The sequence below is a fragment of the Coregonus lavaretus genome (assembly GCF_964263955.1).
Source record: "Coregonus lavaretus genome assembly, chromosome: 10".
In the NCBI taxonomy this organism is placed as follows: Eukaryota; Metazoa; Chordata; class Actinopteri; order Salmoniformes; family Salmonidae; genus Coregonus; species Coregonus lavaretus.
Window position 1 is genome coordinate 29,534,417 of NC_139997.1, and position 17,959 is coordinate 29,552,375.

Genomic DNA, 17,959 nt, shown 5'->3' on the forward strand with positions numbered 1-17,959 from the left:
TTGTCTATTCCATTTGCACAACAGCATGTGAAATTTATTGTCAATCAGTGTTGCTTCCTAAGTGGACAGTTTGATTTCACAGAAGTGTGATTGACTTGGAGTTACATTGTGTTGTTTAAGTGTTCCCTTTATTTTTTTGAGCAGTGTATATGAAATACATATTTTTGGGAATGCCTTAAACAAGACATGACAAAAAAACAAAAAAATGGCACATTGAAAATAGAAAATGTTTTAATATACAACTGTTTCAAACAATGTATGTTGTAAAAACAATAGCAACCAAAAACATCTGTTTAAACTGAGCGAACAAATTAAAAGCAAATGTTACACTGAACTGCAGGGTGCCCCTGTAACACGTTCATACTCAGACCAGCCTGGTACCCACCTAAAAGTCTCCTTCCACAAAGGAAAAATGCTAAAACAGGTTGGCTTCAGTGAATTTTACATACCTGTCCAGCATAATTTAAAAAAGTGTACAATCCCTACAAGCATGTATCCAACAATGCAATGGTTTGGGAACGATACCTACCGATGCTTGAGCTACAGTTGGGTCTAAATAGAGTTTATCATTTTGAAAAGCAGGAGTGCAGGGAATTGCTCGAGCACTTAAATGCTACACTTATCATTTGCAGTACAATACACGAACGGGTCCCATGCTTTTAAAAGAAGGGTAGTTACTGCAATGCTGTAACACACAGATAAAAGGTTTCCGAATACTGGACCTGTGCGATGGGCGCTAGAAAGGCTCAATGGTGGTACAATAGGGAATTTGAATGGTGACAATACGCAGTAAAATCAACTATGACAGAACAAAATGGGTTCAAGAGGAGAGTCTGTGGTAACCAATGCCCTTTTTGCAGCTGGTGAAGTTTGATACAGAAATTAATCCTCATGTTTTCTTCTGGGAGTGAGGGGAGAAGAGAAACATCTACTGGATGGGATAAAACAAGTGAATCTTCCACTTGATGGCCTTGTGGTCAGTCAGTGCTTGTTGTTAGTTTCCTCTTGGGAAGAACTTGAGATGCCGTTCTGATTTTGTGTGGACCCAGAGCCCAATCCATACAATCGCCCACAATACTTTGCGTCATCAATGTTGTCTTCAAAGAAAAGCTGCAAAAGACAACTTATTTCAGATGTTTCATGTAACAGAAACATTGTCAAACTCAGTTTCTCCCAAAATGCACATCCCCATCATCAAGGCTTGTTCTACATATTGGACTGGGACTGTCACAATCATCTTTAAAAAGGTTATTTTCCTTCCTGACCACTGATTTGAAAACACTTAACAGGTGTAAGCACAATGTTGAAAATCTCACAAGTCCTTTCACCTATCAGTTGTTATGGAAGATAAGAGACATTAGGAATAGAATAGGTACCTCTTTCATCCTAAAGAAGGCCATTCCTGTGAGCAGTGAATCGGAGCCGGCCTGGTGCTGTCTCCCAATCCTCTTCAATTCCAGCTGGTCAGCCACCTCCTGGAGTCCTCCCTGAACAAACACACAGGTGACAGTCAGCCAACTGGAGCAATATGCTCTACCTCAACAGCCTTTGGGGAAGTCAAAGGACATTTCCTGTCAGTCACATTTCTTTGGTCACCATTGCTTGTGTAACTGAAGTGATTCAGTGAGCCACACTTGTGTGATGAGTAACCTTGCCCGAGATCCGAAGACTTGCATTAGCTAATCAAGCTAAACATGTTAACAAAGTTGAGACATGCATGAGACTCAGGTTCAAACCCTGTCGGACACGCTTGACAGCCAACAGTGCTTTCATTGGCTTTGCTAATACTGTAACATGATGAATAAGCAAGTTACCTTTAAGTTCTTGCAGCTCTTCATCAGATATTTCACATCATAGATTGCAGGAAAGAAGAGATTGAGGATCTGGAAGAACTCATGTTCCTCCTCAGGTAGGCGAGTGTCTGTTAAGAGCTTCACCAGGTAGCCAAAATCGTACCCACTGCAAATGAGAAGCACAGCAAGGAGATTCATTACAAAATGTCTCAAATGACAACTGAGGCACTGTTGGGAGTTTAATCTGGTCACCAGGAAAAACTCTAAGGCCTAGGCCCAGTGATCTCTCCACACATCCCTACCTGTGAAAGGAGAGCCACTTTACATTTTCACACAGCACTAAACCAGATGTCATCAGGAGCTCAGCAAAGTACAGAGTGTCGATCCCCTCTTCCTCGTGCTTTTTGAATTGGAGGCCGGAGTTCTGGAGTAGGTCTATTGAGTCCTGGGAGTACATATCCTCTCTGTTTACAAAAGAACATCAGATCTCTTTTTTCCCCATTATGGAGCAAACCAAACACTTAAACAATGTTATAAACAGACTATTACTCGAGTATTCTAATGAGGCAACAGATCCTTCCCAAATTAACATAAGCATGCTATATTTTGAATTTCATCACTGGCTTTGCTGTATTGTAAAAAGGATGCAAGGAATAACACCCACGTTAAATTAAATTTGAAATTGAACTGCCATGTTGTCGTTCCAGGGGGATAGTCTCCGTCCTCGTTCATAAACGACAGTCCCAGTTGGATGATTTTCAGAAGGTCCACGTTGCACCTCAAGAGCTGGTACTGGTAATCTACTGTGCTACGAAACTCGCCAATGGGTCGAACTACTACTCCGGGGAATTCTGTGTCCTGGTGGAACAAGGAGGACATAATTAATGACTGAAATAAAATATCTTAATGCAATAAATATCAAAACCTTCCCAGATCTATTAAGCGTCTATGAAAAAAAGTTATAGGCATATTTAGGAAGATAGATTACCATGGCAATCGAGTTGTAGCTTTGAATTATCTGTCGGATTTTCCTCATTTCCTCCTCCACATTGCTTGCCCAGACCTCACAGATAATCTGACTGGTATCTGCAAGTGCGGCTGGCATTTTTGCAGGTTGAAAGGACTGAAAACCCTTTCTGCAGCACTTTCAGGGAGCAGTCTGGTGAAATAATAAACTTTGTGGGAACAAGAATATGTTTAAAGTCATGTAGGCCATTCAGCAAATCAACATTTACATTTTAAATGCAAAATGATAGCTAGATAGTTAAAACTGTGTGCAGTAGCTGGATTCAGCATAAAACACATGTAACTAGCTTCATGGCTGGGCGCCTAAATCAAAACCTGCTGGCCTGGATCCCATCACTGCGACATGAGGGATGCTAGTTAGCTGGTAGTTCAAGAGTAAGCGAGCTTAGCTGGATAAACGACTCCACTGTTGGTTTTCTGCAAATTATGAACGTTTCTTGTATAAACACTTCGTTAACTAGCTAGCTCGCAACAATGAAATGACGTACAGCAAGCTAGGTAGCTAACTAACATTAGCATCCAAATTAAATGTAACGTTAGCAGCTAGCTACCACAATAATAATAACTAACGTTAGCTAACTCAGTTACAGGGGGAACACTATAGTATGTTAATGGTAGATAGCTAGCCACACTGGAGGTTAGCTAAAATAAATGTTAACTACCTCGTCAATCTTCCATAACACATACAACAGTAGTTAGCCAAGCTATTTTAGGCTAGCTAGCGAAATAGCTAACTAACGTTCACAGTTTGCTAGCGTTGGTTAGCTGGAAAACGGCAGGAAAATGGATAGCTAGCCAACTCACTTTGGTAATTTACTAGACTCACATACTATGGTATTAGCTAGCTACTATGAAACGTATAAACCACAAAGAACAATGTTTACCTGATGCGTCGTATGATATTGTTCTTATGCGGCTACTGCTAGTCCTTGCTAGCTAACGTTGCTGGATAACGTTGGCTTCCTTGCTCAATCGGAAGTCATAAAAACATATACGCAGGCGCAGTGTGTGTTGGGGGGGGGGGGGGGGGGGCACGGCGCGGCGCGGCGCGCACCTTCCGTCTCACTTGAAGCTCTGACCAGTGGCACGCTGGTACCCAAATAGCCTGACTGTAGTTGCTGAAGTGCGGAGCATATACAGCCGTTTCCCCCCCAGAAAAATAGATTACATTGTTATAGCTAGCTACATATCTGTAGTTTGAACTTTATAGTTCCCAATGTGGTTTGTTGTCATGTCATGACCCCCATATACAGTAAGTTTTCAGCACAATAATGACCCAATTATCCATGAGTTCATTGGCTTGCAAAGGCTTTTACAAACTAAATGCTTTACAAAGTGTCACATTTATTCAAATCTTCAATTGGACCTTGGTATGCCACAATAATCAATCGAAAGCTGTAATAGATTTTTTGTTTAAGAAATTATTTTGATTTAGAAAGCATAAAATACCTGACAGTTATGTAGCTCCAAAAGTCCAAGGAAAACCTGATACAGTTCCAAGACACAGGTTACCACTTTTCACATTAAAAAACAATTAAAATAGTTGTTCATTCATTCAATTACCTATATTCTGTTCATACAATTACATCTGCAGATAAATAGGGAGGCATGGCAAAGCGATTTCACATTCATCTGTAATACAGACACCTGTATACTTGATTGGTAGAGCATGGCGCTTGTAACGCCAAGGTAGTGGGTTCGATCCCCGGGACCACCCATACACAAAAATGTATGCACACATGACTGTAAGTCGCTTTGGATAAAAGCGTCTGCTAAATGGCATATTATTATTAATATATTAAGTACTTGGGGTTATCCTGAAGTCCTGATGTTATGAATAATGAATTGAATCATGGTAATTGTGAGAAATGCAGACGTCAGTGTCATTCAAACATGTCAGCTCTTGACTCTTCATATAATGTACATTGGTCTTATCTACTGTGCTACACAACAACAGCAACACAATACCCCACGACGAGTAAACACTATCAAAGGTGCATTTCTTGAGGCGTAACACTTTAGTTAGGCTTCAAACTAAATATGAATGAAAGCTGAGGAAGTAAATGTTTTTAAAACCGCAATGACATGTCAATGCTTTTGTCTGTCAGTGTCCCTTGTTGGAACAGCAGAGAGAGGGATACGGTCACTGTTGGGTAGAGTCAGCACCAGTGGCGGCTGGTGAAAAATATTCTCGGTGGGGCTGTGCCATACTTTTTTTTACCTGTAACCATCGCGATATATTTTAACACAAACTGCAGGACAGCAGTGCTCAGTGAAACATTCAGTAATTATTTAATGCCAATATTAAAAAGTTGAGGCATTCTTACACAAAAACATATTACACAAACCCAAGCCTTTCATTTGCATTTAAAGTGAACTTTTCACCATTGGTAGTAAACAGGCAACGCAACAGGCATGCTGTCAGAACAGAGTGGAAAGTGGACAATAACATGAAATTATTATAAAGTTTATAGGAAATCTTACACTGTATAAAAGGATGTATAATATAGAAATGGATATCAAGTGGATGAACTCAAACCTTTGACTGGAAGAATAGCATACAGTATTTTATGATCATACTAAATGTGACTAATTGTTAATGTGCTCCAGAACTGCAACAATTAATTGATACAAACAACATATATACAGTAATATTAGCAAAGACACTATTAAGACTTTCTAGAGTACCATATATAACTGGATTTTTTATGCTAAGGTCAACTATATACAAAGAAACATGCGGCCAGAGCTGCTCTGTGTGTGTGTGTCTGTCATCTTATTTGTACAGGAATTTTGCCCGTCTGTCCTTCTGAGTGGCAAACCTCTCAATGACCCTTTGATTAAAGTCAGGAATGTCCCTGACAAGTTTCTTCTCCATGGAGAGCATGGCCAGAGCGTTCAGGCGATCCTGTGTCATGCTGTTTCTCAGGAAGGTCTTGATCCTTTTCAGTGTAGAGAAGCACCTTTCTGACTCAGCAGTTGTCATGGGTGTGGTGATGAGGATCTTGAGGAGGCTGGCAGTCTCTGTGAAAGTGCTCTGAAGGTTGTTCTCCATGAAGAACTGGTACAGGGGCACTGCACCACTACAAGCCTTGAACTCACTGTTCTCATAGATGAGGGACAGTTCGGTTTTGAGCTTGGCCTTGTTCAACATGGGGTACGCCTCCACGGTTGTTTCAAGCGCTGTATCGGGGAACTTCACACTGTGTTGTGGGAACAACTCTCCGTGCAATAGTGTTGCGCTGATGAGGTGCTGGGTGAAGGAGAACCTCTCTTTGGCATGACTCAGGATGGTATCACATACCTGTAAAAGATACATCATCAGCTTTAATTTGCAATTAAGCTATTTTGATGCAAGTGATCCTGACTGACACATGCCTATGTCCAACTCAAGTATATGATTACCAAGGTGCTGATTGTTCAGGGTTTTGGCTACATACTACCAGGCCTGAAAATAGTTCTAGGGGGAAACACTGACAATTACATCACAACTTACCTCTATAGCCAACCTCTGTTGTTCTCCTGGTCCCAGCATCCTCCGTCGCTTGATGGGCTGTTGCTGCTCGTCAGATGCGCTGTCCCCACACAAAGAGGGAATTGAGGCCCTGGGTCCAAAAAATAAAGTTTAATTTGATAACTTGCAATCAGACTTCTTAACTCACTGTAATTCCCCCTCAACACACAACCAGTGACTTTTATATATATATATATATATATATATATATATATATAGACAGACAGACAGACAGACAGATAGTGTGTATATACACACAAACTATGTCTAGTAACTGCTTTTAACCTGTGATGTACATAATTAACTGATGTTATTACGTTTTAAAGCCTTTTTCTATTACATTTGTGAGAGGGATGCAACATCATTTTGTTCTGCTGTGCACTTAGCAATAAAGTTAATCTTCAATAACAACTAGGCCTCTTCTAGAAATTGACCTGGTGGACACCTGAATAATTATTACAAACTGTGTAGTACTTTCCTGCATTATTATCAACGTCTGATTGTGTCTTCTCTTTCCTTTTAAAATACTAAAACAAATATAATTGTGACGGCTCTATGATAATCACTCACTTTGATGACCAGACACATTTAGGCTTTTAAACTGTTGTAAGTGAACTATTCATCTTTCTAACAACATCTTTATCAGCCAATAGTAAATATAGTTATTTACCTGATTGTTAGCATGCTGTCTGTGAACCTCTGGACAAGTGCTTTAATGAAGACAGGGTCGATGTTCCTCTTCTGCAGCTGGCTGAAAAGCATGTCCACATTTGGCATGATCTTGTGGAACAGTGCCAGGAAAAAACAGAAAGCCTCGTCTTCGAGCATCCTCACAAAGCCCCCCGCCTCTCTGACAGTCGGGGCATCAAAGTTCCCAGAGTCTCTGATGGTCTGGAAACACGTTAGGAGGTCATCCCTGTACTCGTACACAGTGTTTACAGCGCGACTGTGGAAGTTCCACCGTGTTGTAGAGGCTCTGGGGAGTCTATGCGCAACCACTTCGTCAAGCACGGTGGTTCGCTTGGGAGACCTGGAGAAGAAAGCAGAAAATCCTGCAAGGTCGGAAAAGAAAGTGCCGATCCTGGGGATGCGTGAAGTAGCCTGCTGCATGATGAGGTTCAGCTGATGTGCATAGCAGTGGACGTAGTGCGCATTTTCGTACACATCCACTATTTTACGCTGCACTCCGCCGGTGGCTCCCCTCATCACACTTGCTCCGTCGTAAGCCTGGGCAATAAGTTTGGCCTTTTGTCCATGTGAGAGTATGGTGCTGAGCCTCTCCAGCAGCGCTGTAGCGATGGTGTCGGCGGTTGCGTTCTCGATCAAAATGAACTCGAAAAAACGCTCTTGGACGTTACTTTTAGCATCGATGTAGCGTATCACAAGCACCAACTGGCAGTGGGTGGAAACGTCAGTCGTCTCGTCAGCTTGAATGGCGATAAAATCAGCACTCTTTACTTCCTCCAGGATGTAATCCTTAAGCACTGACAGCATACAGTCCAACAGCTCGTTCTGTATCGTCTTTGACGTGCCCTTAAAAACGGTAGCTGTCTTCAGGTGCTCCTCCAGCACACTGTCGAGGGAGGCAACAAAATCCACTAAGCCCCGGAAAATGCCGGGGTTGTCCGAGGAGTCAGTCTCCTCGTGCCCACGCAAGGCCAACTCAAAAGCCCCACAGAACTTCACACAATCGATGATTTTGGATAGAATGTGCCTGTTTTTATCCACCTCCTCATTGTGTTTCCTCACCGCAATCCTGTGGCCGTCATCCAGCTGCGTAGCAATGTTCACCCTTCCTAATACAGCTAGCTTTACAGAGTTGTCCATGTGTGCCCTGGTGTTCTCATGTTTCTTTACCTTCTCTGACAGGTGCTTCATATCCCTCACTCCGGTACCTGTCCATGCTGAATCTGACCCCGTCGTTTTAAAAAGCAAGCACGGAAAGCAAAATAAAGCATTAGCATCAGTGCACCCAGCTAGCCAAGCCTTCCTGGTGTACCAGCTACGGGAGAAGCCGCGCATATACTGCTTCCCTTTCTCGCTAGCCTGCTGTCTGATTGAGAGGTCAGGTTGATCTGGGCCCAGCTCTTTCACCCGAACTTTCTCTGACAAAGTTCTCCTCTCAAACGGATCTTGGAGGAGAGATTTCACCGAGTTAGGGTTGGGTCTTGGAGGAGTAACGTTTGCGCTCGCCATTGTCGTCTAGTAAAAATGGCGCCACTGGAGCCCGGTCCTTATTTTATCAGGGGCGAGCTTGGGGCGATAAAATAATCGCCCTCCTTGGATTCGAATTAAAATCGCTGATTAGCTACATTTTATGTCATACATTCATATCTTAAATTAGCAATTGGCTTAACTGCTACGTAGACCCGCCTCCTCGGGGCACTTTCTGTATCGCCCAGAGCTGACGAGGCGTTTGACAGGCAGAGGAAAGGTTGCGAATATGATTTTCTATCATATCTTACACATATTACTGTGTGCATTCCATATTTCAAACACACAAATATTGACATACTGATGTTTTTATTATTATTATTATTTTATTTATTTATTTTTTATTTTATTTTTTAAAATAATTTTATTTAAGGGGGCGGCGCCCTAGCGCCCTCTATCGGCCAGCCGCCACTGGTCAGCACTCCTTTGAATGTGGGACAACTCCAATAGAGGCATGAGGAGCTGGAAGGCATCCTGGATGTACGATGTACTGTTGGAAGCCTAAAGAAGAGGAGATGCATACATACTGTAGATACTTAAACAATGCACCACATTTGTAAATCACACACACACACACACACACAATTCAGGTTTCAGACAGAATGATGATGTGATATGCAGCGATGTACAATAATTAATTAGGTACAAACCTCCAAAAATACTCCTGTTATGAGTGGATTGAGGACATCTCCCTTTTCATTTGACTGCAAAACAAACTGTTTTGCTCTTATTAGTCTCTGGATTCAGTGAACCAGGAATCTTATACACCTATTAAAGATGGATTTACACTACTCTCTATGGGTCTAATTAACTAAAGGAATTCCCATTAGAATAATTAATGTCAGCATTGCAGCATGGAAAGATTGCATCAACTTGTTATCGACCACCCTGCAACTAATTATTTAATGGATTGACGCTCTTTAAAGCAGTGGTTTTCAAACTTTTTCAGCGGGGATGCAATTTTTTTTGCCATAATTTCTGGGAACCACACCCCTCCCCAAATCTGATGACAACCTTAAAATCTCTACATTTTAGATTTTTACGTCAACAAGTAACCTTCAATTAATTAAATTTGATCTCTCTTATCAACTTATCTATCCCAAAAATGTACAATAATCTGTACTCTTACTTTACATTATTTTATACTAATACAATTGCTCAAAGAGATTTTGTTTAACACGTTTTTCTGAAAAAGGTAGGGGTCAAAATTGACACCCTTTTTCAATACTGCACCTTGCGAGGATAACGGCACTGAGCCTTTTTCTAAAATGTTTCATGAGTTGGAGAACACATTGGGAGGGATCTTAGACCATTCCTCCATACAGAATTCTTCCAGATTCTTGAGATCTTTTGTCTGCGCTTATGGAGTGCCCTCTACAATTTAGAGTTTGGTCCTCTGTGGCTCAGTTGGTAGAGCATGGCACTTGTAACACCAGGGTAGTGGGTTCGATCCCCGGGACTACCCATACGTAAAAATGTATGCACACATGACTGTAAGTCGCATTGGATAAAAGCGTCTGCTAAATGGCATATTAAAAAAATATATATATACAGTGGGGAGAACAAGTATTTGATACACTGCCGATTTTCCTACTTACAAAGCATGTAGAGGTCTGTAATTTTTATCATAGGTACACTTCAACTGTGAGAGACGGAATCTAAAACAAAAATCCAGAAAATCACATTGTATGATTTTTAAGTAATTAATTTGCATTTTATTGCATGACATAAGTATTTGATCACCTACCAACCAGTAAGAATTCTGTCTCTCACAGACCTGTTAGTTTTTCTTTAAGAAGCCCTCCTGTTCTCCACTCATTACCTGTATTAACTGCACCTGTTTGAACTCGTTACCTGTATAAAAGACACCTGTCCACACACTCAATCAAACAGACTCCAACCTCTCCACAATGGCCAAGACCAGAGAGCTGTGTAAGGACATCAGGGATAAAATTGTAGACCTGCACAAGGCTGGGATGGGCTACAGGACAATAGGCAAGCAGCTTGGTGAGAAGGCAACAACTGTTGGCACAATTATTAGAAAATGGAAGAAGTTCAAGATGACGGTCAATCACCCTCGGTCTGGGGCTCCATGCAAGATCTCACCTCGTGGGGCATCAATGATCATGAGGAAGGTGAGGGATCAGCCCAGAACTACACGGCAGGACCTGGTCAATGACCTGAAGAGAGCTGGGACCACAGTCTCAAAGAAAACCATTAGTAACACACTACGCCGTCATGGATTAAAATCCTGCAGCGCACGCAAGGTCCCCCTGCTCAAGCCAGCGCATGTCCAGGCACGTCTGAAGTTTGCCAATGACCATCTGGATGATCCAGAGGAGGAATGGGAGAAGGTCATGTGGTCTGATGAGAAAAATATATAGCTTTTTGGTCTAAACTCCACTCGCCGTGTTTGGAGGAAGAAGAAGGATGAGTACAACCCCAAGAACACCATCCCAACCGTGAAGCATGGAGGTGGAAACATCATTCTTTGGGGATGCTTTTCTGCAAAGGGGACAGGATGACTGCACCGTATTGAGGGGAGGATGGATGGGGCCATGTATCGCGAGATCTTGGCCAACAACCTCCTTCCCTCAGTAAGAGCATTGAAGATGGGTCGTGGCTGGGTTTTCCAGCATGACAACGACCCGAAACACACAGCCAGGGCAACTAAGGAGTGGCTCCGTAAGAAGCATCTCAAGGTCCTGGAGTGGCCTAGCCAGTCTCCAGACCTGAACCCAATAGAAAATCTTTGGAGGGAGCTGAAAGTCCGTATTGCCCAGCGACAGCCCCAAAACCTGAAGGATCTGGAGAAGGTCTGTATGGAGGAGTGGGCCAAAATCCCTGCTGCAGTGTGTGCAAAACTGGTCAAGACCTACAGGAAACATATGATCTCTGTAATTGCAAACAAAGGTTTCTGTACCAAATATTAAGTTCTGCTTTTCTGATGTATCAAATACTTATGTCATGCAATAAAATGCAAATTAATTACTTAAAAATCATACAATGTGATTTTCTGGATTTTTGTTTTAGATTCCGTCTCTCACAGTTGAAGTGTACCTATGATAAAAATTACAGACCTCTACATGCTTTGTAAGTAGGAAAACCTGCAAAATCGGCAGTGTATCAAATACTTGTTCTCCCCACTGTATATATATTAACCAATGGGTTTCAAGTCCGGAGAATGAGATGGCCATTGCAAAATGTTGATTTTGTGACCAATTAACCATTTCTTTGTGGGTTTTGATGCATTCTTGTATTCACTAACTGTAAGTCGCTCTGGATAAGAGCGTCTGCTAAATGACGTAAATGTAAATGTAAATGTTAACAAGGGCCCTAAGACCAGTGGAAGCAAAATAGCCCCATAACATCAAAGATCCACCACAATATTTTTTTTTAAAGATCACTTTATTTGTCAATTGCACACAAGGTCCAGCTGAAATTTGACTTCCACTTTTTACCCAACCCCTCCGAAAGACACACATACACCCCTCCCCAAATCTGATGACAACCTTAAAAATCGGTACATTTTTAAATCAACAAATAACTTTAAATTAATTACATTTTCATCTCTCTTATCAACTTATCTTTCCCAAAAACTTTGTATATTGTCCCATACAATAATCTGTTCTCTTAATTTATTTTTGTTTTGGGGACCACACTGCAATTCCTCAGCGACCGCACTAGGGGTTGTAAGGTTGGGTTGTAAGGTTGATTACTTTGTGAAACTCAAAAGACAGTTTATTAGTTGTCATAGTGATGCAGTACACATTAGTTCCATGATGAAAAGTTATGTTATGCAAGACATTCAATATTAACATCTGAAGCTGAGTTCTGTGAATGTAGGTTCGAAGAGTGTAAGCTTAGTGACAGGCTAAATATACTTTGTGATTTAGGTTCGTAAAGAATCACCATCTTACCCCTATTGTAGTTAAACAGTAGGTGAACTTCTTGGAAAGTAGTGATATCTCTTTACACAAAATAATTGTTATTCTGTAAGGGGAGAACAAAATGTTGAGTTAGAGCACAATCACATACTAGGATATGATAACAATGAGGGTATAAATACACATTATGTCTGAAGGTCAGGGAGGTGTGAACCAGAGTTATACAGTGCCTTCAGAAAGTACTCATACCCTTTGACTTATTCCATATTTTGTTGTGTTACAGCCTGAATTCAAAAATGATTAAATATTTATTTTCTCACCCATCTCCACACATAATGACAAAGTGAAAACATGTTTAGAAAATTGTGCAAATGTATTGAAAATGAAAAACAGAAACATCTCATTTACATAAGTGTTCCCACGCCTGAGTCAATACATGTTAGAATCACCTTTGGCAGCGATTACAGCTGTGAGTCTATCTGGGTAAGTCTAAGAGCTTTGCACACATGGATTGTACAATATTTGCACATTCTTTTTAATAAGTATTCAATTCTGTCAAGTTGGTTGTTGATCATTGCTAGACAGCCATTTTCATGTCTTACCATAGATTTTGAAGCAGATTGAAGTCAAAACTGTAACTAGGCCACTCAGGAACATTCAATGTTGTCTTGGTAAGCAACTCCAGTGTATATTTGGCCTTGTGTTTTAGGTTATTGTCCTGCTGAAAGGTGAATTTGTCTTCCAGTGTGTTGGAAAGCAGACTGAACCAGGTTTTCCTCTAGGATTTTGCATGTGTTGCATAGCTCTATTCTGTTTCTTTTCATCCTAAAAAAAGCTCCTTAGTCCTTGCTGATGACAAGCATACCCATAACATGATGCAGCCACCACCATGCTTGAAAATATGAAGAGTGCTACTCAGTGATGTGTTGCGTTGGATTTGCCCCAAACATAAGACGTTGTATTCAGGACATAAAGTTAATTTCTTTGCAAATATTTTTTTGCAGTTTTACTCTAGTGCCTTATTGCAAACAGGATGCATGTTTTGGAATATTTTTTATTCTGTACAGGCTTCCTTCTTTTCACTCTGTCATTAAGGTTAGTATTGTGGAGTAACTTCAATGTTGTTGATCCATCCTCAGTTTCTCCTATCACAGACATTCAATTCTGTAACTGTTTTAATGTCACCATTGGCCTCATGGTGAAATCCCTGAGCGGTTTCCTTCCTATATGGCAACTGAGTTAGGAAGGATGCCTGTATCTTTGTAGTGACTGGGTATATTGATACACCATCCAAAGTGTAATTAATAACTTTACCGTGCTCAAAGGGATATTCAATGTCTGCTTTGTTTTATTTTTACCCATCTACCAATCGGTGCCCTTTGCGAGGCAATGGAAAATCGCTCTGGTCTTTGTGGTTGAATCTTTGTTTGAAATTCACTGCTCAACTGCGGGACCTTACAGATAATTGTATGTGTGGGGTAGAGATAAGGTAGTCATTTAAAAATAATGTTAAACACTATTATTGCACACCGAGTGAGTCCATGCAACTTATTATGTGACCGGTTAAGCACATTTTTACTCCTGAACTTATTTAGGCTTTCCATAAATAAGGGGTTGAATACTTATTGACACAAGACATTTCAGATGTTAATTTTTAATTAATTTGTAAACATTTCTAAAAACATAATTCCACCTTGACATCATGGGGTATTGTGTGTAGGCCAGTGACACAACATCTCAATTTAATCTATTTTAAATTCTGGCTGTAACACAACAAAATGTGGAAAAAGTCAAGGGGTGTGAATACTTTCTGAAGGCACTGTATCTATGACTAGTAATATAATACTCTGTAGATGGCTGATGGTGTGTAGGAACTTACTGCGAGAGGATTTTGGCCTGCTCCAGAGTAGTGACCTCCTGGCTGGTACAGAACAGGATCATCTCGGCCACTTTGTGGAACTGCTCTATTGATCTGGCTGTGAGCACAGCCAAGCTTCTGATGGCCGACGAGTGGACATCCTTAGAGGAATCAACAACACTCACATCAGTAGTTAAAACAGAAAGGAGTAAAGCTCCATTCCAATAGTCACAGTCAGATAATGACCTTGATACACACATTTTGTATTATTTTTTCATACCTCAACAGTATTGGTTTTTGACAATTCCTCTTCATTCCCTTCTTCCTTTATGAGTTTGGTCATTTGGGCAATCTGGTCACATGCATTCTTACTTACCTGATAAGGGGTTTGCAGAGAGAAAATAGGTTAGAGATTAGTGATCTACCAACTGGAGAAGAGGTGCTGCCTGAATTGCAATGAATGCAGAATATAGAAATTGCTGCAGGCACAAATACTTAGAAAAAGCAAAGACGAGTAGTGAACTCAGTCCTTTTAAAGCTCAGTTCTACCAAAACTCTTCAGAAGATGGCATCAAACACTGCTATAATATTGGACCACAAGCATGAGACAGAAAGATCACTGGCTTTAAATTAAATCAAGAGAGAAATGTATTGTGCCAACCTTGCCAAGTTTGTCAGCTGTTGTGAATATGTGTAGTCCATCCAGGGCCTCTGTTAATTCCCTCAGAAACTCAGCGCCATCTTCATCTGAAAATAAATATGAATAAACAAAATGTATTGCTTTTGTTCATTGTATTATCACAGAAACATACTGCCATCTTTCCCTAAAACAAGATAACAATTTGGATGTTTTCCAGTTGGCTTATCACCCACAGAAAAAAAGCATACACCAAAAGTATTTTGTTTCTGTTGTGAGTACTAAAAGACTGTAAATGTAACATTGTGATAGTAGACTTTACGTGACAGTTCTGTGACGGTAGGCTACCTTTCTTTTCGTTCACCTCCTCATCGTCAAACTCCACCAGAGAGAAAGGTTCCTTTATGAGCTCCAGGTCCTCTTTAAGTTGGTCCAGCTCCTCTCCAGACAGAGCGGTCAGAACAGATTTCACCTACACCACACAACAGACAACTGATTCAGTCATAGATTGGATCTACAAAAAGGAGCCAGGAGGATTTTAAAGTGCCATTTTTATATCTCAAGAGGTTGCAATGGTTGTAGGTGATCCCTTTACAAGTGTGCAAAGTATTGCTAGCAAAAAGTTGTATTGATTTCAAGGGAAGGCTGTGCACTGTGTACAATCAATAATGTTTTGAGAGGCTGTTTACTTGTTTCTTTGTACAAAGTAAAATGTGTACTTGCTCGGTATTACCTTTGACTCACTCTCCCTGGAGAGAATCTCCAGAGCTTCCAGGTGGGATAGGCCCTGGAATTCATCGAACAGCATTCCGTAATGGGCCTTCTTTTCCATGTCGGAGAACATCTCCTTGGCTGTTTGCTGCTCCTCTCTCTCCTTGGCCTCCCGTAAGACCTTCAGCCAAAACAAAAACCTTGAATTCAATCTTTCCAACACCAATAAAGTGTAAGCCCAACACTGGAGGAGGCTTCTCGAACATCCATTCAACAATATTCACCAGAGAAAGAGTGTTAGTCCTGTTCATCAGACCCTTTGTTTTCTTGTACCCTGGATCTCCCGCTGCTATGACATCCATGGTCTTCTTGCCTATGAACTCCAAGGCATCAGGGCTTTGAACAACACTGTTGAGGGATGAGAACATTCCCATGGCGCTTCCCATGGCCGATGCTCCATCTCCTTCCCCTTTATCAGTCTCATTACTGGGTTCACCTAGAAGTAATATGCAGTGGGTCACCCTTTATAAAGATGACCAAAAATGTCTGTATAAAGTAAATAATTCAAATACTGAGCTATATTGTATGCACATTATTTTTGAGAAATTATATTATTTTATACTAATACAATTGCTCAAGAAGTAATAAAAACATTTCTCAAAAAGGTAGGGGTCAAACTTGACACCCTTTTTCAATACCTTTCAATACCTCACCTTGCGAGGATAACGGCACTGAGTCTTTTTCTAAAATGTTTCATGAGTTGGAGAACACATTGGGATGGATCTTAGACCATTCCTCCATACAGAATTTTTCCAGATCCTTGATATCTTTCGTCTGAGCTCATGGACTACATTCTTCAAATCAAACCACAGGTTTTCAATGGGTTTCAAGTCTGGTTGGGGGTACATCAGTGGAGTTATATATGGTGCAGTCGCCAGGTGGTGTCTGTGGAGCACTGTCTGGTGGCGTCACAGTGTAGGGCTGCAGTGGTGGGGCCTCCGTCTCTGCGACCTCTGAACGCCCAGCAGGGTCACCGGGGGCGTCGCTGTCTGACATCTTAACACATACCTGTTGTTATTGGGTGAAAAGAAAATAAGAATGTATTGTGCAATGTTTCATGGAATCCATAAACCGTTTTACAAATCATTTCTATCCAATCGATAAGTCAAAACAAGTGGGACTTACATTAGAAGAAGTCCACAGTTGTCTGTGCCAAACGTAAGAAGGCAAGGTAGGCAACATTACTGGGTCCAAAAAACACCAGTGACAGCACATCAATGGCTAGACATCACACTTTACCTTAGCTAGCTGTTAGCTTGCTAGCTAGGCTAAAGTCATTGCTCCCAAGTATTCTAGGTGATAGACAAATGTCTAAGAAATAAGCTACATGGTTTTGATAAAGACTGCCATTTATTGACATTACAAACCCATTTTATCCCATATTTCATATAATATTCTTGATTTTCTTCATTATTTTACAAGGTCAGGTTACAAAACCTCAAATTAGCCACTGCTTCTTCTTCAATGAGGTTTAACGGCAGTTGGCATCCAATTTGTTGCATTACTGCCACCTACTAGACTGGAGTTAAACTCCCTTATCTTTCCTTGAAAAATCAAATAAACCAAAGCAAAGAAATATCCTACCATCTAACACTACAACTAATAATTAACCCCACCCTTCTCCACTGTTTAAATACACTCACTCCTACCTCATGCCCTCAACCTGAATTGATGGGACATCACCACTTAACACTCCCTGTAACTCTTCTGCTGTCAAGTCTCACACACCCAAGTATCTCTCTGCAGCTGCCACCACCACCTCAATTTTCTTTGATTTGCGTTCCATCCCTGCAGTACAATTAATAACCATTGCTATAAACGCTAAAAATCCAATCTTGCTGAACCATATATCACTTTTTGGTTTACCCCTCTGTACTGGTACATCTCTACTACTCACACCATTTCTCTCAGGATCCCTCCCCCTTGACCCATCTTCCTCTACTTTCTTCACTGCCTCCGCATATGACAACTTCTTCTCTACTCTTACCCTGGATACCTCAACCTGCTTCTCTCGCACTGGACATGTCTGATCCCCAGCCCCATGGCCACCCCTACAATTAGCACACACCACCACTTTCCCCACTGCTTGTGTGGATGACGGATCACCACCTCAAGCTGAACCTCGGCAAGACGGAGCTGCTCTTCCTCCCGGGGAAGGACTGCCCGTTCCATGATCTCGCCATCACGGTTGACAACTCCGTTGTGTCCTCCTCCCAGAGTGCGAAGAGCCTTGGCGTGACCCTGGACAACACCCTGTCG

The 17,959-nt window shown here is 41.3% G+C and overlaps 2 protein-coding genes across 2 annotated transcripts; both read right to left on the minus strand.

Annotated features, from left to right (window-relative positions):
• Nucleotides 1-213: 213 nt before the first annotated feature.
• Nucleotides 214-3,802, minus strand: LOC311136108 (CCR4-NOT transcription complex subunit 8). Its single transcript, XM_084170190.1, has 7 exons — nucleotides 3,704-3,802; nucleotides 2,782-2,968; nucleotides 2,458-2,651; nucleotides 2,096-2,257; nucleotides 1,815-1,959; nucleotides 1,377-1,487; nucleotides 214-1,110 (listed from the first exon to the last, which is right to left on the minus strand). The coding sequence occupies exons 2-7, from the start codon at nucleotides 2,896-2,898 to the stop codon at nucleotides 982-984; spliced, it is 858 nt and encodes a 285-aa protein (XP_084026316.1). The 5' UTR covers nucleotides 2,899-2,968; nucleotides 3,704-3,802; the 3' UTR covers nucleotides 214-981.
• Nucleotides 3,803-8,931: 5,129 nt separating this feature from the next.
• LOC311136288 (protein FAM114A2-like) lies at nucleotides 8,932-16,696 on the minus strand (the record flags this gene model as incomplete). The annotated part of the gene is made up of 10 exons (XM_084170419.1): nucleotides 8,932-9,048; nucleotides 9,198-9,251; nucleotides 12,468-12,540; nucleotides 14,314-14,453; nucleotides 14,573-14,668; nucleotides 14,954-15,039; nucleotides 15,278-15,401; nucleotides 15,663-15,821; nucleotides 15,925-16,136; nucleotides 16,531-16,696. 10 exons carry the CDS (start codon nucleotides 16,694-16,696, stop codon nucleotides 8,932-8,934), a joined length of 1,227 nt encoding a protein of 408 aa, XP_084026545.1.
• Nucleotides 16,697-17,959: the final 1,263 nt, after the last annotated feature.